This window comes from Puma concolor, chromosome B2 (assembly GCF_028749965.1).
Source record: "Puma concolor isolate L17-30 chromosome B2, mPumCon1.1.hap2, whole genome shotgun sequence".
Taxonomy (NCBI): Eukaryota; Metazoa; Chordata; class Mammalia; order Carnivora; family Felidae; genus Puma; species Puma concolor.
Genome location: NC_141671.1, coordinates 57302239 through 57325834, shown reverse-complemented (window position 1 = coordinate 57325834; position 23596 = coordinate 57302239). Strand labels below are relative to the sequence as shown.

General features: G+C 36.0%; 1 protein-coding gene across 12 annotated transcripts in view; it reads left to right on the top strand.

Moving 5' to 3' along the window:
• KHDRBS2 (KH RNA binding domain containing, signal transduction associated 2) overlaps positions 1-23596 on the top strand; it is a 628062-nt gene that overhangs the window by 98957 nt on the left and 505509 nt on the right. For all 12 annotated transcript variants that reach the window (XR_015251309.1, XR_015251308.1, XR_015251306.1 and 9 more), the window contains exon 2: positions 3663-3790. Coding sequence is in view for 5 of the 12 variants with exons in the window: in XM_086707154.1 (XP_086563280.1) it covers positions 3663-3790 (128 nt within the window). In the remaining 7 variants the exon portion in view is untranslated. The remainder of the gene's footprint in view (positions 1-3662; positions 3791-23596) is intronic.

Here is a 23596-nt window from a genome sequence, read left to right as displayed (position 1 = left end):
ATAGAGGAAAAGCTTCAAGAATTGGATTTGTCAATGATTTCTTGGATATGGCATCAAAAGCATAGGCAACAAAAGTAAAAAATAAAGGGAACTACATCAAACTAAAAGCAAACTTCTGTGGATCAAAAGAAACAATCAACAGAGTGAAAAGGTAACCTATGGGATGGGAGAAAATATTTGCAAATCGTATATATGTAAAGGGTTAATGTGCAGAATGTATAATGAAATTCTACAACTCAACAACAATAAAACACATAACCCAATTAAAAATGGGCAAAAGACCTGAACAGATAATACTGCAGAGAAGATAAACAAATGGTCAACAGCATATGAAATGATACTCAAGATCACTAAACATAAGAGAAAATAAAAATCACAATGAGATGTCATCTCATGCCTGTTAGGATGACCACTATCAAAAGAATAGAAAAACCAAGTGTTGGCAAGGATGCAGATAAATTGGAACTCATGTGCACTCTTTCTGTGAATATAAAATGGTGCAGTCATTATGGAAAATAGTATGGAGGTTCCTAAAAAAATTAAAATGGAATTACCATATGATCCAAAACAATTGTATATGTCCAAACAATTGTATATGTCCAAAACAATTGTATATGTCCAAAAAATTGTATATGTCCAAAGCAATTCAAAGCAAGATCTCAAAGACACTTCCACATCCATGTTTATAGAAGTATTATTACAATAGCCAAGAGGTAGAAATAACTCGGATATCCATTGATACAGAAAATGTGGTATGTATCTACAATGGAATGTTATATAGACTTTAAAGAGGAGGAAATATTGACACATGCTACCACATGGATAAACCTTGAGAACATTATGTTAAATGAAACACTCCACTCATAAAAAAGCAAAAACTGTGGTATTCTACTCATATGAAGTACCTAAAGTGGTCAAGCGTAGAAAAGATAGTGAAAAGATGGTTGCCAAGGCCTGTGGGAGGGGGATGGAAAATGAGTGTTTCACGGTTCTAGAATTTTAGTTTTGCAAGCTGAAAACATTTTAGAGATGCACAGCCAACAACAGAATAGACTTACCACTATTGAACTGTACACTTGAAATTATTAAATAGAAAGTACGGTTATGTGTTTTTTTATTACAAAAAGTATAATTTCTTACTATAGCTTCCATCTGACTAAAACCAGTTGGGTACAAGGTGAATACACCGATGCCCACAGGTTAACTCTGTTGTAATCTTCTCATAATTTTAGTACTATGGAGAGAGCCACTAAAAATAAGTCAATGAATGCTAAAGCAAATTCTTGAATGAATTTGGGCATTTGAATGAATATGGGCATTAATAGATAAATGGTGAAAGGAGAACAGAAGATACTAAAATGTATGTAATTTAACATTTTCAACAAAAAATAATCCTGCCCTAGTATATTAAATATGTTTTCCCAATAATATGGAAGGCAAATTTAAAGAGAGGCCATACAAACAAATATAAAAAATTATTCAACTCCTCTACACAAAACTGTTTAGTTATTGTTAGATGACCATGGATACCATTAAATCTTTATGGATACCTATATTGTCTGAATGTTGCACAATGAACATGCATTAATTATAAAATAAAGAATTATTTTAAAGTAAAATTTAAAAAGGAAAGGTGTTGTATACATTGCTTTTCCTGGCTTTAAAATCAGGCATATTTGGCTTATACCTTTCCATGACTACCCAGTTGACAAATGCAATGACTGAGCTGTTAGTCATGTAGAGGTGTCAGGAAAGACAAGATAACTCCCTGACAGTATCAGAAGGGCAAAAGACATATCAACATTTTTAAAAGGAAAGTGTAGAAATGAACAGAAAAAGCAGTGGAAATGGTATTTTATTCAACTCCATTTCTTGATGGAAAATTTATTGGAATTAATAATTGATCAAATCGCAAATGTTTAAAAATGCCTAGGGTAGTAGTAGTTTTGTAGAGAACAAATAATGTCAGACAAATTCAATTTATTTTGTGATGGAGTGAGTGATAAGGGAGAAACTATACATTTAATAGATTGGGAATTGAGTCTTTGTGTCCCGCATTACAATTGCCTCAAACTAGGTATGGTATTAGGTAGGTGCATGTACCCAAAGGGCAGTGATCAACAGTTCATTGTCAGTATCAGAAGATATAATGAATATTATTTCTTTGCAGTTGTCAGAGTTCTGTATGTAATAATTGTATACGGGATTGAAAGCCTGAATAGAGAATGCTTTTTGGTTGAAAACGACAGGCAGTTAAAATTACTTGCTGGAGTGGAATAGTGAGAATCTGATGTCCTCATTCTACATAGAAATTATAGACGTATTACAAATAACTTTTTTTCAAACAGTACAGTTTATTCTAAGATAATTGTCTTCAGGGAAATTATAGTATATACCTGAAAAAAAGTGATTGTAAATGACTCTGTGCAAACCATGCTGTATAGCATTCATTCAGCCACTATGTGGGTAAGCAATGTGATCTTACTTCAGAAAGATTTTTTAATAATTCCACATGAGCCAAATAAACGATATGCTAAAAGATTATCTTTGGGAATACTACAGGGATTTTATGTAATGTATGTGAAATCATTTTGGGAAAGATACTAATTACAAACAACAACAAAGAACAAAGCTCTTACATGCAATACAGTATTGCTTTTACCTCCAGAAGTAGTCAGATCTTTAAAAAATGTTTCAAAGCAATATAAATTAATATGAATTGAGAATTTCCGTACTTAACAAATATCACCACCTTTCCTTTACTCCAAAATTACAGAAACAAAATTTTCTTGTTCCATCTGACAAAACTTTAAAAAGCTGTCTTAATATCTTTATTTTATTTATCTTTTACCCCCACACATAAATATGCATGCACATATATATTCACTTTCTAATTGCTCATTTTTCCCATCAGAATATAGATTCCATAAAGGCAGGGACATTTTCTTATTTTCTGCTTTCTGTTTTATCTGTGGTACCCACAATAGAGGTTTAAGAGTCTTTGTGGAATAAATTAATTTTAAAACGAAAGAATAGGTAGGTAATGTACATTTGCTCAAAAACATCCATTTTGGGAATGTTCTCATAAGGCAAAATTAGTAATTCCTCTTAAACATATGGACAGATAATTTCATGTTGATGAATATGAATGATAGCATTTACAGATTTAATCCTTTAGAAGACTTTGCTATGACCCCCTTTATAATTGCCTTGAAGTTTTGTTAGAATATAAAATAATATGCTATTTATCATTACTATCCTATTATAGAGAATAGGAATAATTCTTAGTAAAAATAAAACATCTAGCCTTAAAATATATTTTATTCTATTTATTGTCCTTAGGAAAGTTATGTTTGCTTAGATATTTTAAATAATTAAATGGCATATTCTTCCTTCCTTCTTCTTTGGTTGTAGATGTTAAAAATTAAGTTCATCATTTGTTTCATGGCAGGCAGTCACATCTTCAATGATAACTTTTTAGTTAGATTTGACAGAGGTCATCTTAATATATGGTAGCATTCACGTAGCTGTTAACAAGGTGGTGTTTAGTCCTATCAAGGTTCTTCAAAATCTTTTTTAAGAAGTCAAGTAATAAGAACAATCAGCATTATTTATGACTTCTCATTTCACTTACTGTTTTTTTCTTGTGAATTTTTTTTCAGAAATTGAAAAATTTCAAGGTTCTGATGGAAAAAAAGAAGATGAAGAAAAGAAATATCTTGATGTCATCAGCAACAAAAACATAAAGCTCTCAGAAAGGGTATTGATTCCTGTCAAGCAATATCCAAAGGTACTACAGTATATGCTTTGTTCCCATAGAATTAAGTAAAAATGATAAAAATAAGACTTGATGTTTCATTCATTGCCTTTCATGAAATCAATATTTAAAGCTTCATTATATTAGTATACACAAATATATGATACTGATATAGAAGAAAGAGAAGTCTTTGAAAGTACACTGATGAAAACAGTTTTCAACTAAAGACCGTAGCACTTTTATTCTATGAATATGTAAAACATAATTAGATATTTTAATCATTCATTTAACATGTAAATGGTTCAACAATTTGTCCAAATATGCACGCTCACTTGATTATGTTTTGGTTCATGTTACAGTGCATATTCCTATTGTAATAAAGAGTAGAATTAATGAAACTAAATATACAGCATTAGCCAATCCACAGGAAATTATTATATGCAGGAAAGCAATCTAGTCTTTATTAGACACTTAGATTATAACCTGTAGTCTTCTGTAGTAAGGGTTCATTTATAAAAATAATTATGATGCTGCTCTCTTGAGAGTAATTTTCACTAGACATTTTCATATCATATGACATTTGTATCACCGAATCATGATTATAAGATAGAGCATTCAGTGGCATGGTTTCATCACTTATATTCATAAATTCTAGTGGGTAAAAGGAGTTTCTTTTCTTTTCTTTTCTCTTTTTTAATAAATTACATATCAAACAATGGAAACTCAGATTAGGTGGTAATTTACTTTCTGAAGAGTGAATCATAAACAATGACCGTGTAATTATCCTAATAGTAAAGATTACAGAAATAAATGCTCCAGTTTACCAATTATCTTCTAATATGATAAATTTTAATAAGTATAATTAAGTAGAATACTGTGTTTGTAATTATTTCAAACAGGAATAAACTGTTGTAGCCCACCAAACCACAGAATTTAACTTTCAGGTGAGGTTTTTGGGCATACCAGTTCTTGGTTTTTGTGTTTTGTTTTTATTTTTGTTTTAGCTAGACTTACTCTATTACAGGAAAGGTGCGTTCAATAGATATATATTTTACACTTAAGTTTTATTAGATTTATTTCATAATCATGTTTTTATGAATATTAAATTGGGTTGCAAAATGTACATGAATATGTTTACTTAGTAATGAAATATGGTAGAAATATGGGTATTAAGAATGTGTCTTTTTTAAAGGAATTTGGTTAATTAACCTGTTTTGAAGTGCAAGATCAGTTCTTTATATCATATATTTAACTATTATAGAACTTGATCCTGTTTCTCAGAATAACACTTGTCTGTTCGCTGGATATGGGAAAGCCAGTGACAGACTCAGTACCTCCTTCTCAATAAAACGTAGCTGTATATCTCTGACCAAATCAGGTTGGGAAGGTGTGAAAGGCTTTTCAAATTGTGGTGGTTCTTCAAATGGCAGTATGAGTGATTTTTTTTAAGTTTTAATTTATTTATTTTGAGAGACAGAGTGTGTGCGTGCATGTGTGAGCCAGTGGGGGAGGGTCAGAGAGAGAGGGAGAGGAAGAGAATCCCATGCAGGCTTCCTGCTGACAGTACTGAACCTGGTGTGGGGCTCCATCCCATGAACTGTGAGATCATGAATTGAGCCGAAATCAAGAGACCCTTAAACAACTGAACCATCCAGGAACCCCAGTATGAGTGATTTTATACTGAATATTGCAATAGTCTATATTTGATGCATAATGGTAAATATTGAAACAAGAATACTGTATAGTGTCTAATTTTTGTGTGTGATTTAATTTCATGATTTATAGGAAGATAATCAAATAACAAAACTGCTTATTTGTATTGAAACAGACCGTATCTCACCAGCAAATTCATGTATCTCCTAGAATTTTTAGAAACACAAAATGTTTAAGCCGGAACTAATCTTCAAAATCACAGACTATACAAAACTTTTATCTTGCAGATGAGGTAATTGGGAAATTATGAATCAGTCAAAGACATATCTTTGTTGCAGATGGAGATACCTAGAGGTTGTTTTAGTTTCTTCACTTTTTGTGAGTCATTGCATTTTTAACTTGACTGATATGCTCACATTTTTTGTTGTTGTTTTGTTTATTTAGTTTTGAGAGAGAGAGAGAGAGCATGAGCAGGGGAGGGGCAGAGAGGGAGAGGGTGAAAGAGGATCCAAAGCAGGCTCTGTGCTGACAGCAGAGAGCCCATGTAGGGCTTGAACTCACAAACCTTAAGATCATGACCTGAACCAGTGGGACGCTCAACCACCTGAGCCACCACCTGAGCCCCTGCTCATATTTTTGTATTACTTGTTCATGTGAAAGGAATGGAAGAATGTGAAGAATGAGAGCTCCTAAAGTTAGTAGTTTTATGGAATATTATCAAATAACAACTTATGCCTTAGAAAACTTACCATTTTTAATTGATGAATAGAATGCTAAACCACTTTAAATTATTTTTAAAGGGACGTGCATTTCATACACCCCGTTATCACAATGAGAGAACTCTTTTTTTTTTTTTTAATTTTTTTTTTTCAACGTTTATTTATTTTTGGGACAGAGAGAGACAGAGCATGAACGGGGGAGGGGCAGAGAGAGAGGGAGACACAGAATCGGAAACAGGCTCCAGGCTCTGAGCCATCAGCCCAGAGCCCGACGCGGGGCTCGAACTCACAGACCGCGAGATCGTGACCTAGCTGAAGTCGGACGCTTAACCGACTGCGCCACTCAGGCGCCCCTCACAATGAGAGAACTCTTAAGAGCCCTTTTACAGAAAAAGGTACTGAGAAACAGAACAGAATCATCTATCAAGTTGACCTACATTTGCTCTTGTTTGCTTTTATACTATAATAGATTAAAACCAACTTTTTGAAAGCTGTGTTTGTTTCAAAAGTGGTGATTCTCTCCTGCTGAGTGATTATTGCCTACCTCTCACAAAAATATCAGTGGGGTTGAGATTACAGTCACTAGACTTGAGCCATATTTGATGTACATTTGGGGCTGTAAAATGTGTGGTGTGTGTGGTGTATACTATGAACTGTTGAGCAGAACACAGTCATATTTATGGGTTTAAAGTTTAATCTTTTACAACAAAAAGTGATTTATCCCTTGGGGAGTACATTGGAGAAAGACCTACTTTTCATGACTTCTCTCAGGGCCATCTCTCCACTTGATGCCTGCTGTCTGTTTGAACTGGTAATTAGTGTATCGATGACACAGCCCTCTCCAACAAAGGGCATTAAATAACTATGGGAATTCTTGAGGAAATGGCCTTATCCTGACTTTAAGACATGACCTTTTTTGGATAGATTTTATTTCAATTAGTCTCCAGTTTCAAGTTGCTGACTTATTTGAGTAATACAAGGGAATGAAAGAAGTTTAAGATTTTGAATTATAGAAAATATAAGAATGCTGTTCAAACACATTAAGAATGATTTTATCTAGCTCTAGTGCTTTATGTTTAATCACTTAATTTTACCAAATTATTATAATGAACTGCTTTTCTTATTTGTTTTCAATATTTTTGTTTGTAACAAGATTAGCAAAGAGATAGGCTTTGCACATTGTTTGCATTTACAGATGTTTCAGAATCAGTGCAATTATTTCTTGATAGTCAAGTCTTCTTTTTTTTTTTATTTATATATGAAATTTATTGTCAAATTGGTTTCCATATAACACCCAGTGCTCATCCCAAAAGGTGCCCTCCTCAGTACCCATCACCCACCCTCTCCTCCCTCCCACCCCCCATCAACCCTTAGTTTGTTCTCAGTTCTTGACAGTCTCTTATGCTTTGGCTCTCTCCCACTCTAACCTCTTTTTTTTTTTTTTTTGTTCCTCTCCCCCATGGGTTTCTCTTGAGTTTCTCAGGATCCACATAAGAGTGAAACCATATGGTATCTGTCTTTCTCTGTATGGCTTATTTCACTTAGCATCACACTCTCCAGTTCCATCCACGTTGCTACAAAAGGCCATATTTCATTTTTTCTCATTGCCACGTAGTACTCCATTGTGTATATAAACCACAATTTCTTTATCCATTCATCAGTTGATGGACATTTAGGCTCTTTCCATAATTTGGCTATTGTTGAGAGTGCTGCTATGAACATTGGGGTACAAGTGCCCCTATGCATCAGTACTCCTGTGTCCCTTGGATAAATTCCTAGCAGTGCTATTGCTGGCTCATAGGGTAGGTCTATTTTTAATTTTCTGAGGAACCTCCACACTGCTTTCCAGAGCGGCTGCACCAATTTGCATTCCCACCAACAGTGCAAGAGGGTTCCCGTTTCTCCACATCCTCTCCAGCATCTATAGTCTCCTGATTTGTTCATTTTGGCCACTCTGACTGGCGTGAGGTGATATCTGAGTGTGGTTTTGATTTGTATTTCCCTGATAAGGAGCGACGCTGAACATCTTTTCATGTGCCTGTTGGCCATCCGGATGTCTTCTTTAGAGAAGTGTCTATTCATGTTTTCTGCCCATTTCTTCACTGGGTTATTTGCTTTTCGGGTGTGGAGTTTGGTGAGCTCTTTATAGATTTTGGATACTAGCCCTTTGTCCGATATGTCATTTGCAAATATCTTTTCCCATTCCGTTGGTTGCCTTTTAGTTTTGTTGGTTGTTTCCTTTGCTGTGCAGAAGCTTTTGATCTTCATAAGGTCCCAGTAATTCACTTTTGCTTTTAATTCCCTTGCCTTTGGGGATGTGTCGAGTAAGAGATTGCTACGGCTGAGGTCAGAGAGGTCTTTTCCTGCTTTCTCCTCTAAGGTTTTGATGGTTTCCTGTCTCACATTCAGGTCCTTTATCCATTTTGAGTTTATTTTTGTGAATGGTGTGAGAAAGTGGTCTAGTTTCAACCTTCTGCATGTTGCTGTCCAGTTCTCCCAGCACCATTTGTTAAAGAGACTGTCTTTTTTCCATTGGATGTTCTTTCCTGCTTTGTCAAAGATGAGTTGGCCATACGTTTGTGGGTCTAGTTCTGGGGTTTCTATTCTATTCCATTGGTCTATGTGTCTGTTTTTGTGCCAATACCATGCTGTCTTGATGATGACAGCTTTGGAGTAGAGGCTAAAGTCTGGGATTGTGATGCCTCCTGCTTTGGTCTTCTTCTTCAAAATTACTTTGGCTATTCGGGGCCTTTTGTGGTTCCATATGAATTTTAGGATTGCTTGTCCTAGTTTCGAGAAGAATGCTGGTGCAATTTTGATTGGGATTGCATTGAATGTGTAGATAGCTTTGGGTAGTATGGACATTTTGACAATATTTATTCTTCCAATCCATGAGCAGGGAATGTCTTTCCATTTCTTTAAATCTTCTTCAATTACCTTCATAAGCTTTCTATAGTTTTCAGCATACAGATCCTTTACATCTTTGGTTAGATTTATTCCTAGGTATTTTATGCTTCTTGGTGCAATTGTGAATGGGATCAGTTTCTTTATTTGTCTTTCTGTTGCTTCATTGTTAGTGTATAAGAATGCAACTGATTTCTGTACATTGATTTTGTATCCTGCAACTTTGCTGAATTCATGTATCAGTTCTAGCAGACTTTTGGTGGAGTCTATCGGATTTTCCATGTATAATATCATGTCATCTGCAAAGAGCGAAAGCTTGACTTCATCTTTGCCAATTTTGACGCCTTTGATTTCCTTTTGTTGTCTGATTGCTGATGCTAGAACTTCCAGCACTATGTTAAACAACAGCGGTGAGAGTGGGCATCCCTGTCGTGTTCCTGATCTCAGAGAAAAAGCTCTCAGTTTTTCCCCGTTGAGGATGATGTTAGCTGTGGGCTTTTCATAAATGGCTTTTATGATCTTTAAGTATGTTCCTTCTATCCCGACTTTCTCAAGAGTTTTTATTAAGAAAGGGTGCTGGATTTTGTCAAAGGCCTTTTCTGCATCGATTGACAGGATCATATGGTTTTTCTCTTTTTTTTTTGTTAATGTGATGTATCACGTTGATTGATTTGCGAATGTTGAACCAGCCCTGCATCCCAGGAATGAATCCTACTTGATCATGGTGAATAATTCTTTTTATATGCCGTTGAATTCGATTTGCTAGTATCTTATTGAGAATTTTTGCATCCATATTCATCAGGGATATTGGCCTGTAGTTCTCTTTTTTTACTGGGTCTCTGTCTGGTTTAGGAATCAAAGTAATACTGGGTTCATAGAATGAGTCTGGAAGTTTTCCTTCCCTTTCTATTTCTTGGAATAGCTTGAGAAGGATAGGTATTATCTCTGCTTTAAACGTCTGGTAGAACTCCCCTGGGAAGCCATCTGGTCCTGGACTCTTATTTGTTGGGAGATTTTTGATAACCGATTCAATTTCTTCGCTGGTTATGGGTCTGTTCAAGCTTTCTATTTCCTCCTGATTGAGTTTTGGAAGAGTGTGGGTGTTCAGGAATTTGTCCATTTCTTCCAGGTTGTCCAATTTGTTGGCATATAATTTTTCATAGTATTCCCTGATAATTGTTTGTATCTCTGAGGGATTGGTTGTAATCATTCCATTTTCATTCATGATTTTATCTATTTGGGTCATCTCCCTTTTCTTTTTGAGAAGCCTGGCTAGAGGTTTGTCAATTTTGTTTATTTTTTCAAAAAACCAACTCTTGGTTTCATTGATCTGCTCTACAGTTTTTTTAGATTCTATATTGTTTATTTCTGCTCTGATCTTTATTATTTCTCTTCTTCTGCTGGGTTTAGGCTGCCTTTGCTGTTCTGCTTCTATTTCCTTTAGGTGTTCTGTTAGATTTTGTATTTGGGATTTTTCTTGTTTCTTGAGATAGGCCTGGATTGCAATGTATTTTCCTCTCAGGACTGCCTTTGCTGCGTCCCAAAGCGTTTGGATTGTTGTATTTTCATTTTCGTTTGTTTCCATATATTTTTTAATTTCTTCCCTAATTGCCTGGTTGACCCACTCATTCGTTAGTAGGGTGTTCTTTAACCTCCATGCTTTTGGAGGTTTTCCAGACTTTTTTCTGTGGTTGATTTCAAGCTTCATAGCATTGTAGTCTGAAAGTATGCATGGTATGATTTCAATTCTTGTAAACTTATGAAGGGCTGTTTTGTGACCCAGTATATGATCTATCTTGGAGAATGTTCCATGTGCACTCGAGAAGACAGTATATTCTGTTGCTTTGGGATGCAGAGTTCTAAATATATCTGTCAAGTCCATCTGATCCAATGTCTCATTCAGGGCCCTTGTTTCTTTATTGACCGTGTGTCTAGATGATCTATCCATTTCTGTAAGTGGGGTGTTAAAGTCCCCTGCAATTACCACATTCTTCTCAATAAGGTTGCTTATGTTTATGAGTAATTGTTTTATATATTTGGGCGCTCCGGTATTCGGCGCATAGACATTTATAATTGTTAGCTCTTCCTGATGGATAGACCCTGTCACTATTATATAATGTCCTTCTTCATCTCTTGTTACAGTCTTTAATTTAAAGTCTAGTTTGTCTGATATAAGGATGGCTACTCCAGCTTTCTTTTGGCTTCCAGTAGCATGATAAATAGATCTCCATCCCCTCACTCTCAATCTAAAGGTGACCTCAGGTCTAAAATGAGTCTCTTGTAGACAGCAAATAGATGGGTCTTGTTTTTTTATCCATTCTGATACCCTATGTCTTTTGGTTGGCGCATTTAATCCATTTACATTCAGTGTTATTATAGAAAGATATGGGTTTAGAGTCATTGTGATGTCTGTATGTTTTATGCTTGTAGTGATGTCTCTGGTACTTTGTCTCACAGGGTCCCCCTTAGGATCTCTTGTAGGGCTGGTTTAGTGGTGACAAATTCCTTCAGTTTTTGTTTGTTTGGGAAGACCTTTATCTCTCCTTCTATTCTAAATGACAGACTTGCTGGATAAAGGATTCTCGGCTGCATATTTTTTCTGTCTAGCACACTGAAAATCTCGTGCCAATTCTTTCTGGCCTGCCAAGTTTCAAAAGAGAGATCAGTCACGAGTCTTATAGGTCTCCCTTTATATGTGAGGGCACGTTTACCCCTTGCTGCTTTCAGAATTTTCTCTTTATCCTTGTATTTTGCCAGTTTCACTAGGATATGTCGTGCAGAAGATCGATTCAAGTTACGTCTGAAGGGAGTTCTCTGTGCCTCTTGGATTTCAATGCCTTTTTCCTTCCCCACTTCAGGGAAGTTCTCAGCTATGATTTCTTCAAGTACCCCTTCAGCACCTTTCCCTCTCTCTTCCTCCTCTGGGATACCAATTATGCGTAGATTATTTCTTTTTAGTGTATCACTTAGTTCTCTAATTTTCCCCTCATACTCCTGGATTTTTTTATCTCTCTTTTTCTCAGCTTCCTCTTTTTCCATAACTTTATCTTCTAGTTCACCTATTCTCTCCTCTGCCTCTTCAATCCGAGCCGTGGTGGTTTCCATTTTGTTATGCATTTCGTTTAAAGCGTTTTTCAGCTCCTCGTGACTGTTCCTTAGTCCCTTGATCTCTGTAGCAAGAGATTCTCTGCTGTCCGCTATACTGTTTTCAAGCCCAGCGATTAATTTTATGACTATTATTCTAAATTCACTTTCTGTTATATTATTTAAATCCTTTTTGATCAGCTCATTAGCTGTTGTTATTTCCTGGAGATTCTTCTGAGGGGAATTCTTCCGCTTGGTCATTTTGGATAGTCCCTGGCGTGGTGAGGACCTGCAGGGCACTTCCCCTGTGCTGTGGTGTATAACTGGAGTTGGTGGGCGGAGCCGCAGTCAGACCTGATGTCTGCTCCCAGCCCACCGCTGGGGCCACAGTCAGACTGGTGCGTGCCTTCTCTTCCCCTCTCCTAGGGGCGGGATTCACTGTGGGGTGGGGTGGTCCGTCTGGGCTACTTGCACACTGCCAGGCTTGTGATCCTGGGGATCTGGCGTCTTAGCTGGGGTGGGTAGGCAAGGTGCACAGGGGCAGGAGGGGCAGGCTTAGCTTGCTTCTCCTTAGGTGATCCACTTCAGGAGGGGCCCTGTGGCAGCAGGAGTGAGTCAGATCCGCTGCCGGGGGTTTGGCTCCGCAGAAGCGCAGAATTGGGTGTTTGAGGGGAGCAAGTTCCCTGGCAGGAACTGGTTCTCTTTGGGATTTTGGCTGGGGGATGGGTGGGGGAGATGGCGCTGGTGAGCGCCTTTGTTCCCCACCAAACTGAGCTCTGTCGTCAGGGGGCTCAGCAGCTCTCCTTCCCTTTGTCCTCCAGCTTTCCCGCTTTCTGAGCAGAGCTGTTAGCTTATGACCTCCCAGACGCTAAGTCGCGCTTGCTGTCGGAACACAGTCCGTCAGGCCCCTCCGCTTTTTGCAAGCCAGACTCGGGGGCTCTGCTTGGCCGGCGAGCCGCCCCTCCGCCCCGGCTCCCTCCCGCCAGTCCGTGGAGCGGGCACCGCCTCGCCGCCCTTCCTACCCTCTTCCGTGGGCCTCTCGTCTGCGCTTGGCTCCGGCGACTCCGTTCTGCTAATCCTCTGGTGGTTTTCTGGGTTATTTAGGCAGGTGTAGGTGGAATCTAAGTGATCAGCAGGACGCGCGGTGAGCCCAGAGTCCTCCTACGCCGCCATCTTCCCTACAACCTCCCGATAGTCAAGTCTTCAAGGAGGTATTATGTGGCAGTGTGTTTCTCTGTCATCTTAAGCAATTCATGCAGAAGGCCTGGAGAGATTCATGCAGAAAACTCACCGTCCTTAACATGAACTCTTTCTCCTTAAATCCACACATACTGTATTTCATAGTCCAATATACATTTGTTTTTTAAAATTTTATCATCTCCAACAGGTATGCGTATTATAATCAGAATCGTTTTACAGTCTCTATCAGGAAAGCAGTGGTCATAACTCATTACTGTTGTCTGTGAACATTGCACACATAAACTTGACCGTGCCTTCTCATATCCAGTTGTTTATTGTGTTGAAAAAATGTGGATTGAGTTTTGGTTGCTGCTTAAAATGGCTTCAAAGATTGCAATATGATTTGGTATTGACTTGCCAAGCTATTACATGTACAAGAAAAGAATAGAACCATAGCTTGGGCTATAAACTTTATATTAACGAAGGCAGTATTCATCCTTGGAAGAATGAGAAAAATGCCATGATTTCTTGGTTCTCAATAAGCAGGTTTCTTACAGGACCTAAGGAACAAAGATACATATAAGTGGCTAAGTCTGTATTCTGCTTTGTTACTGCTAGACTTGCAAAAGGGCCGTCTATCACAAGCGTAGACAAATTGAGAGCACATGAGAGGATGGGAAGGCGGCCTCCCTTTGTGGGGGATCTACTCCTTGCTTTTGCAACTACACCTGTTTGGCCACCTGGGCAATCCAACCTCTCAACGCCTTTTAAAAATACCTTTTGATGTTGCCTTCAGAATCCTCTGAAATGCATCAGACCTTTCCTTCAATTAAATTGGTCTCAAGGCCCACTTTTTAGTTCTCAACTTGAGCTACTGCCAACTTTTTAAAGCTGTAGATCACCAGGAGTGTAAATCGGCCCCAAATTTGGCCCCTTTTAAGATCAAACATGGCCACGTTCCCTAGTACTGCTTTTCAAATCAATTCCTTATGTAGATTAATGCAGAAAATTAAAGTTCCAAACTATGTTCAGAAGCACCACACCTGCCCTCTAGTTCGTCTTACTCTGCTCTGTCCCAGAGAGAGGGACTGCTTTTGTACCTGTCTGGAACCAGTCTCTGAAACCTGGTGTGTCTTCTCACAGAACTTGTTTCTTTCTTTATACCCCAAACTACAAAAACCCAAATCCAAATTCTTGATGAGTGTTATTTTTTCTAACTTTATAAGTAATCATCAGATCACTTAAGAATAAGTAGTAGAGACCCAGGGTTACTAACTGTGGAAGCTAGGACCGTATTTCAAAGTCAGTATCACCACCTACGATCTTGGAAACACCTCTCTATTTTTCTAAGCAATGTGGTTTTCTAAAAGCCATTCAGAAGCTTACATCCTAAACCTGTTTTATCTTTACCAGACAGAGACTACTGCATAGTGTTGCTTTTTGCTTTTCTAAAGGAAAGGGAAGAGAGGATTGATCGAGCTTTGTGATTTCAGTTTCACTCATATCAGTTTCCTAGTCTCTCACCTGTGAATGTAAATCTCAATTGGAAAATAACATGACACTCAGATTCACATTTTCTATAAGAAAAAAAAATTCCAAAATGCTATGGACTGCATTCTCTCTAGTAGAATGGCCTGTGAAATAACTGTTTTCTAGCACAATTTAGAAATTTGCAGTGATGTTATGTCTTGTCCTTGTCTTTTCCAATGACCTTTTAACTGATGCCTATCCTGTGTATGTATGTATGTGTTTTTTAAAGTTTATGTATTTTTGGGCGCCTGGATAGCTCAGTCGGTTAAGCTCAGTCTGACTTTGGCTCAGGTCTATGAGTTCATGCCCTCCATCGGGCTCTGTGATGACAGCTCAGAGCCTGGAGCCTGCTTCGGATTCTGTGTCTCCCTCTCTCACTTCTCCTCCCCCTCTCACACTCTGTCTCTCTCTCTGTCTCTCTCTCAAAAATAAATAAACATTGAAAAAAACCCGAAATTTATTTATTTTGAGAGAGAGCAAGTGGGGGAGGGGCAGAGAGAGAGGGAGAGAGAGAATCCCAGGCAGGCTCTGCACTGTCATCATGGAGCCTGATGTGGGTTTTGAACTCATGGACCGTGAGATCATGACCTGAGTTGAATCAAGAGTCGGACGCTTAACCGACTGAGCCACCCAGGCACCCCTTTCCCATGTGTTTAAATATTATTTTCTATTTAGTACTTAAAATATTTTTTGTCTCTGTGCAACACCTGTGTCTTCCTAATCCTGAATTATGTGCTTCTCACCACATCCTTTTTTTATGGGCTCAGCACAACCTCACAAAATTTGTCCTTGAAATAATCTTTCTTTACTATATCTAGATCTCTTAGAGAATAGTAAGTCTGTTTTAATTTCTTGTTTCCTTTCTGCCAGGTTATTTCACATTTAACTTCAAATGGAAAACTGAAAACTACTTCAAAAGGATCATTAAAATGCAAGTGCCTTTTGAAATGTGTCCAAACCTGTATCCCAACTCAAGGGTTCCTTGAGGGTGAAAAGATCATCCACCTCATATTCCCTTCTGTAATCTTGCCATTCTTCATTTGCTTATTTGTTCATTTATTTGTTTAAGTCAGTGAGCCTTGAGTAAGTTTCTTTGCACCCATTAGAATACAGATGGTTTTTCTGTCATTTCTTCTGTTGTTGCCGTAGATGTGGCTTCTTACATAAATAGATCTTTAAGAGACTAGAGAAGAAAGATAACTTAAAATTAAGAGACAGTACATTACCAATCAAATGGATTCCCATATTATTACTGACCTTGAAGGACTTATTGACATATAGAAGCAAGTGAATTTGATATAAATTCAAGCACTGTATATATTAAGATTAGCAGAAAAGCCCACTTTCTTTGGAAAGGATATAGGAATTAAAAATTAACAATCAAACATCTAGATAAGGGATTACTGTTACTTGTAATACTAAGTTAGAACTTGACTATAACCAAATTTTGAAAGAAATTTAGATCGATGTAGAAAAATTGTGACTTTTTTTGGCTTTTTTCAGACTTAAGTGATTGGTAAATTTATGTAACACATTTAAATGTCTACCATGTTATAAGAAGTGTTCTTAAAAATATATAGCTTTCACAAGGATATCAGAAAAAATAAAATGTTGTAAGAATTCAGTTATGAATATCAATGCAAGAGCTTTAAATTATTACCAAATGTTGTGTACCTGAGTTCATATCATCATTATTCACAATAGCCAGAAAGTAGAAATAACCCAAATATCCTCAACAGATAAATCAAAAAACAAATATATATGTGTGTATATATATATGTGTGTGTGTGTGTGTGTGTGTGTGTGTGTGTATAAATATACATACATAACAATATTATTCAGCCTTAAACAGCAATGAAATTGAGCTACATGTTACAAATGGATGAACATTGACAGCATGTTAAGTAAAATAAGTCAGACACAAAACGACAAATATTGTATAATTCCACTTATATGAGGTACTCAGAACTGGCAAATTCAGACACAGAAAGTGAAATAGCGGTTACCAGGGGCTGTGGAGAGGTAAAATGGAGAGTTATTGTCTAATGGATATAAAATTTGTCTTTAGGATGATGAAAAGTTCTGGAAATGGATGTGGTGATGATTGCACAACATCATGAATGTATTTAGAGTCACTGAATTGCACATTTAAAAATAGGTTAAACTAGGTCACCTCGGTAGCTCAGTGAGTAAGCCTCTGACTCTTGATTTTGACTCAGGTCGTGAGTCGGGCTCTACACTGACAGGGCAGAACCTGCTGGGATTCTCTCTCCCTCTCTCTCTCTGCTTCTCCCCAACTTGTGCATACCTCTGCTCTCTGTCTTTCAAAATAAATAAACTTAAAAAATAATTAAAATAGTAAATTTTATATCTGTTTTATCACAATAAAAATGATGTTATAAAAATTCTAGCAAATGCATTTAAATGGCACATTACAAGCAAAATAAATTACACCCAAATGTGTTTTATTTCAGGGATGCAAGACTGGTTTAGTACTGAAACATACTTTTAAAAATTTACTGAATTTTAGCATCAATCATTTGATAACATAGATTTCCCATTCCTTGTGAAATAAACATAGGCATATATTCTATAATGTATGTATAATGTGTAATCAGAGTGAAGAAATCCTTTCTCAATAAATGTTGGAAAAATACCTAGTGAGGCATTTAGGGGCAAGGGAAAAGTAAGACTAAATCCCTAACTCATCTTTTACACCAACATAAATCTCAACTGGCCTAAGATTAAATGCAATAAAAAAAGTAGAATACATTATGGGAAATTTATTTCCTAACATTTAATTGAGGTAAAGCTTTTCAAAAAGAAATGGAAAATACTAAAGCCATAAGTAAACAATTAAAATATTTTGTAACATAAAACTAAAACTTCTGTACATGGAAGAATGTAATGATGATTACCAGAATTAAAGGTCACAATAAAATGCCGAACTGGTATGACTATTTGAGAAATATTTGAAACACATAACAGAAAGTGCATTTTCTTTATATGTAAGGGGCTCAATTTTTCTATTGGACAAGAAATTAATGATACTGACACATGTACTATTTAAAGCAAATAGAAAAAAGTCCTGAACCTTACTTATTAGAAAAATCAAGTCAGATGAATTTGAAATGCCTGTTTTCTATCAGACTGACTAAGAAGTTTGATTATAACCAAAAATAATATTAGGGTATGGGGAAAAATACACTCCATAACCTGTTGCTCAGAGCATTGAGATTTGGGGGAGCAATTTTGCAAAGTCAATGAAAATCACAAAGGCACAGACTTTTGGAAACAGTTGGATATCTAACAATTTATTTAAGAATTATATATTTACACACATATGTAATGTTAAGTGAAAGCATAAAATATTATAGTTTGTTCCTCTTGAGTATAGAAAGAATCCATTTATGTTTATATATATATACACATACATGTTTAAATATATATATAGTATATGTATAAGATGATAGATTATAAGTAAGGAAGAAGGCCCTTTTTCATTGTAGGCTCTTTGTGCTGTTTGCATTAGTTACTATTAACATGTTATCTTCCTAATAATAAAGGTATGTTAAAAATAGTTTGGGTGCCTGGGTGGCTTAGTGGGTTAAGTCTCCAACTTCGGCTCAGGTCATGATCTCACGGTTCATGGGTTCAAGACCCGTATCAGGCTCGGTGCTGACAGCTCAGAGCCTGGAGCCTGCTTCTGACTCTGTGTCTCCCTCTCTCTCTGCCCCTCCCCCATTGTGCTCTCATTTTCTCTCTCTCTCTCTCTCTCTGTCTCTCTCTCACTCTCTCTCTCTCAAAAATTAACAAAAAAATTAAAAATTTTTGGGCTAATGAAAAATTTAAAATAGAAACAGTGCTGTTTAGAATTTTTTCCTAGAATAGAGGAACAAATAAGAAAAAATAAGGATTATTGTTTTTTATAAATCAGACACTTTATTTTGTAGTTTACATATATATTAACTCATTTCATTTTCACAAAAAATTCTAATAATTCCTTCCTTCCTATTTTATGGATAAGGAAACTGAGTCTCAGAGGGCCTCATTTGCCAAAATCACATTATTAGGAAATTACAAATTCAGGATTTATATCCAGCCACTCTAATTTCAGAGGTTCTTGTCTTTACCTCCTTGGAATATGTGTTTCAATTACTATAATGTAAGTAAACGACATCGTAAAACATACAGTAGAAAAGTTGACTCCAAACATGACTCCTCAAAATTTATTATGAACTTCAAAACCAAATAAAACTGTCTTAATGAAGACACCATACACTTCTTTTTCTGGTTTATCAGTAAGTATACTGCTTAAATGAAGAGTGTATTCTAAAACTCAATGTTAGAGGAACAGCTAACTTTAGAACATCAAAATAACCCTTAAATCTGGGACCTCCCACTTAAAGAATTAAGGTTTTTGTCAGAACCCAGGGTGTATCAAACACTGAACAAAGCACAGTGAACTGTTTCATTCCCTCAAGAATACTGTGAGAGTTCTGAAGAAGAGACTAAGGTTTAAAAATATTTAAGGAGCTTTCCTAAAGCCAGACGATTTAGTAGTAGTGTTAACATTGAAATTCAGGTATGTTTGTACCAAAGCATCTCTTTGCATTGAAGCGTAGTTATGATTCATTTTCTTTTTCTGTCAAGAGGCAATGAGACAACTCTGGACACAGATTGCTTAGATTGCAAAGACCCACAGATGGAAAAGCAGATGTATTTCTCCTCTGGTGTTAAGTGAGGCAGAAATAATAGACTCATTAGTTGGAGTGTATCTCATAGGTCGTATGGTCTAATCTTCTACCCAATTAGGAATCATTTCCAGAATATCTCTGATACTCATCAGCCTGTCTATGAATACCTCCAGTGATTAGAAACAAAGTTCACTGTATTATAAAACAGCTGGATCTAATAATGAATAGATGTTGCTTTTGAATTTTTTTCTCATTCAAATACATCTTTATCCTTATAAGTTGCCATTGGTCCTGGTTCTGCCTTTTGCATCACTGAAAAACTCACTTGACACACTTGAACCATGGTCTTAATTGAAGTATCCTTGATACATTGTCTTCATTTGGCTTCTATACACCACAATTTATTTTTATCTCCTGTTAAAAACTGGTTCCATTTCTCAGCCTCCTCTTCTGGTTTCTCCTCTTACACAACTTAATGTTGGAGTTTCCTGGGGATTATCCACAGTGCTCGTCTCTATGTACATTCACACTTCCTTCATCATCCCACCTGTGACATGGCTTTATAGACCATATAAACTAATGATCCAGCCAAGACCTCTCTGCAAGACTTAGATATGGAGGGACCTACTTGACCTCACTACATGGAGGTCTAGACATGTCATATTCAATTGATATTCCTCTCACCCCACGTGTCTGTCTCACTGGTTGGCAATACCATCCTTTTATTTGGTCAAATCAGGAATTGTGGACTCTTCCTTGACTCCTTTCTTTCTCCCACATATGAGAGAAACAACTTGCCAGGCAAATATGTGGTAGTCTTATCTTCAAAATACATCAAGGCTCAAATAGCTCTCACCACCTCCACTGTTAACTACCTTGGCCTAAGCCATCATCTTCTCTTACCTGGATTAATCTGATGGCCTCTTAACCTCTTTGCTTCTACAAGTGCCTTCATCTGTCACTATGCAAGTAATCACAGTCCGTTTACCCTTCTCTAGTTTTCTTTTTTTTTTTTTTCCGTAGCAAGTATCACCTTCTAACGTACTTTGTGATTTACTTCTTTGTTATTTTTATGGTTTCTCCACACTAGTCTGTAAACTGCAAAATGTCAAGTCTCCATCTCTTTCTGGATCAATCATGTATCCCAATCACATAGAATAATGCCTAGCACATGGTTAGATGGTTTATAAATAATTGCTGAATGAATGAATGTAGAAGAACTACATAGCTTCTTTTCTAAGACACTCTTGATGGAGGAAAAACAGTTACTATAGAACAGACTCAGAGCAAGGATTTCCCTATTCTCACCTATTGCCTCTTACAGAATTTTCAGGGGACCTATCATACTTGTAGCAGTGACATCACAGATTTCCAAAAGAAACCCCAGTGTTGCTGTCTTCACCAAAATCCCAGTGCTGCTGTAATCTTTCCAGACAACCCAAGTACAAGAAGAAAGCAATTACAGTGAAAATTTTACTCAATTCTAATGCCCAGATAATCGGTTACTTTACTTAACCAAATTTTCTAATTAAAATGAAGTTAAAGGTTAACTCGAATTACTTTCAAGTCATTTTTGAACATCATGTTATAATTTTATTATTTAATTATCCATTTTTAGTAAGTGCAATATATTGAACATCATTTGACCTTTTACAAAAGAGCCTATGAGGCCCCCACTTCATAATTCTGAATATTAATTCCAGTTCATTCATTCAGGAGATATTTATTGGATCTATGTGGAAGTCACTTGGTATTTGAGTTATAAATGTGAAAATTAAAAAGATGTTGTCTTGGGTCTCAAGACGTCCTATAGTAGATTTAAACAATTGTCCTAATATGACTTTGTTCTGGGGTGGATCCTGAAGCTTTGGAATTGTGTTAGTTTAAATAAAAGCCTGAAGTCAGATTGTCTTTAACAATTTCTTTTAAATGTAAGAGACTGAGGCGTTAAAAGTTGGCAAAAATATAGGAAAAGTAGGCCATTGTTTGAAAAAACAAAGCAGATGAGAAAAAAATGGAGAGGGTATTATTTGGGATGTAGAGCTGAGAGGAGCAGAGGGATAAGATCAGGGGAATGTTTATTTTACTGTCAAGTTCTCTCAAAGAGAAATTTTAATTTACATGGAGATTTTTGCAACCTGCTAATTTTTAGTTCTGGTCTCTTCTCTGTTTTTGGAAAGAAATCTGTAAGAATATATTAAGATGTAGAGTTTTTGAGAAGCTAAAGAGAGCTGTGAAGAGACAGTATAATATACAGGGAAAATAATAGAAATTTGGACCAGATAGACCTAATTAGGTGTGAGTCACAGCTCCCCCTTCATTCAGCTGTGACAGTGGAAAGTTCCATAAACACCTTCGTCCTCAGCATTTTTCAGCTGCAACATGAGTATAATCATATGCCATGAAGTTTCATCTGGGATGAGAATATGTGCATATACTTGGCAAGTATCGGCATACAGTGTAACCTTGCACAAGTACAATCCCTAAGTATAGTGATTTTTCCCGCTTAATAACACTCTTTTTGGTGGGGAAGCACCTTACTGTGTGCCAGGTTCTGTGTATGTGTGATAGAACAGATAATTGGAATTATTTCCCTAAGAGGTCTATAATATCCTGAAAGGGAGACATTAAGAAATTAATAAAAATAGAGATAAAGTAAATGAAAGAGGAAAATGATTAAATTGGTGATAATAAAAGTTTTTATTTGTTGACTATTTACTATGTATCAAACAATTTTATCTGTGATTTATAGTATTACCTGATTTATTCCACTTAATATCTCTGTGGAATATGTACTATATAGAGAAAGAAATTGAGGCATAGATAATCAAATTGTTCAAAGTCATATAGACATTTAATAATTAAATAAGAGTGAAGAAAAGGTAACTTACACATAAATATTATCTTGAATATCTACAATGTTTATTTACAAACTAAAGTTCATCCTTATTTATATAAATACAGCTATAAAACATTTCTCACATACAGTCTCTACCTCCTTGTTCAAATGTTTGGAATTGAAAATTGAAGTATGTGAATGGTCATAAATTGTCATGTATTCATTAAATTGAATATTGTGCATATAATATTAAATTATGAAGTGAAGTTGATATAAACTGTTGCTATTACTGAATTTTACGTATTAATTCTTTGACTCATAGTTATATACCACTTTGTATAAAAACATGAGTACATACTCTGACAGTATATTTTGTTTACTTCCTATATTCCTATCTGAAGGTATATCCTTAGAGACAGAAATTGATGCTGCTGCTAGTTTATTTTTAATTACATATGCCAACTAAAGGAGAGTGAAATGTTCTGTGTCTCATTTAGTTGGAAATCTTTAAGGGAGTTCCAAAACTAAGCAACAAATATTGAAGCTTCACAAAATTTTTCATTATCATTTGTGCCAATTGTAACTTTGTTTCATTTATATGATAGCCTGTGTAATGTGAAATTGGAAGACATAACCCATGGGCTTAGCTTACATCATTTTTATTTTCTTCTTTTAGAGTAAGGTATTATATTTAGCCTAATGGAAAAATTATTCATTTTATGGTGTCATAAAAAGCTACAAGTTTAATTTTTTGGAGAAAAAGTAATAACAGTTTTTTTGTTTTATGATTTCAGTGATGGAATCTAACAAAATGCTTAGGAGAGTATTTCCCTTTCTGTACTCTTATTTATTGGAATTCAAATAGAATGCTCACATTAGGTCCAAAATAGAATTTATATTTTAAGGTAAAGTTGTAATGAGGAAAGTTTAATTTCTGAAGTGGTCAGTGCTCATCTGAATTGTCATCAAATTAAGAAAGAACAGTTTAGGAAAACTTTTGATAGTTTCGGTTATCTGTTGGGATCTAATTTTAAAGCCTTCAAATAATTTTTGATTTTACAGTTTCACACTAACCATGCAGTTGGCTTTATTACCCACATTTGTTCATGTATCCCCATTATTCCATCTTGCTTTAGTACAATCTAAAGCTACTGAATGAGTGAAAACAATGTTTTATTGTAAGACTTAATGTAGTCTTCAAAAATTCTCTATGAAATTGACTATTAAAATGTAA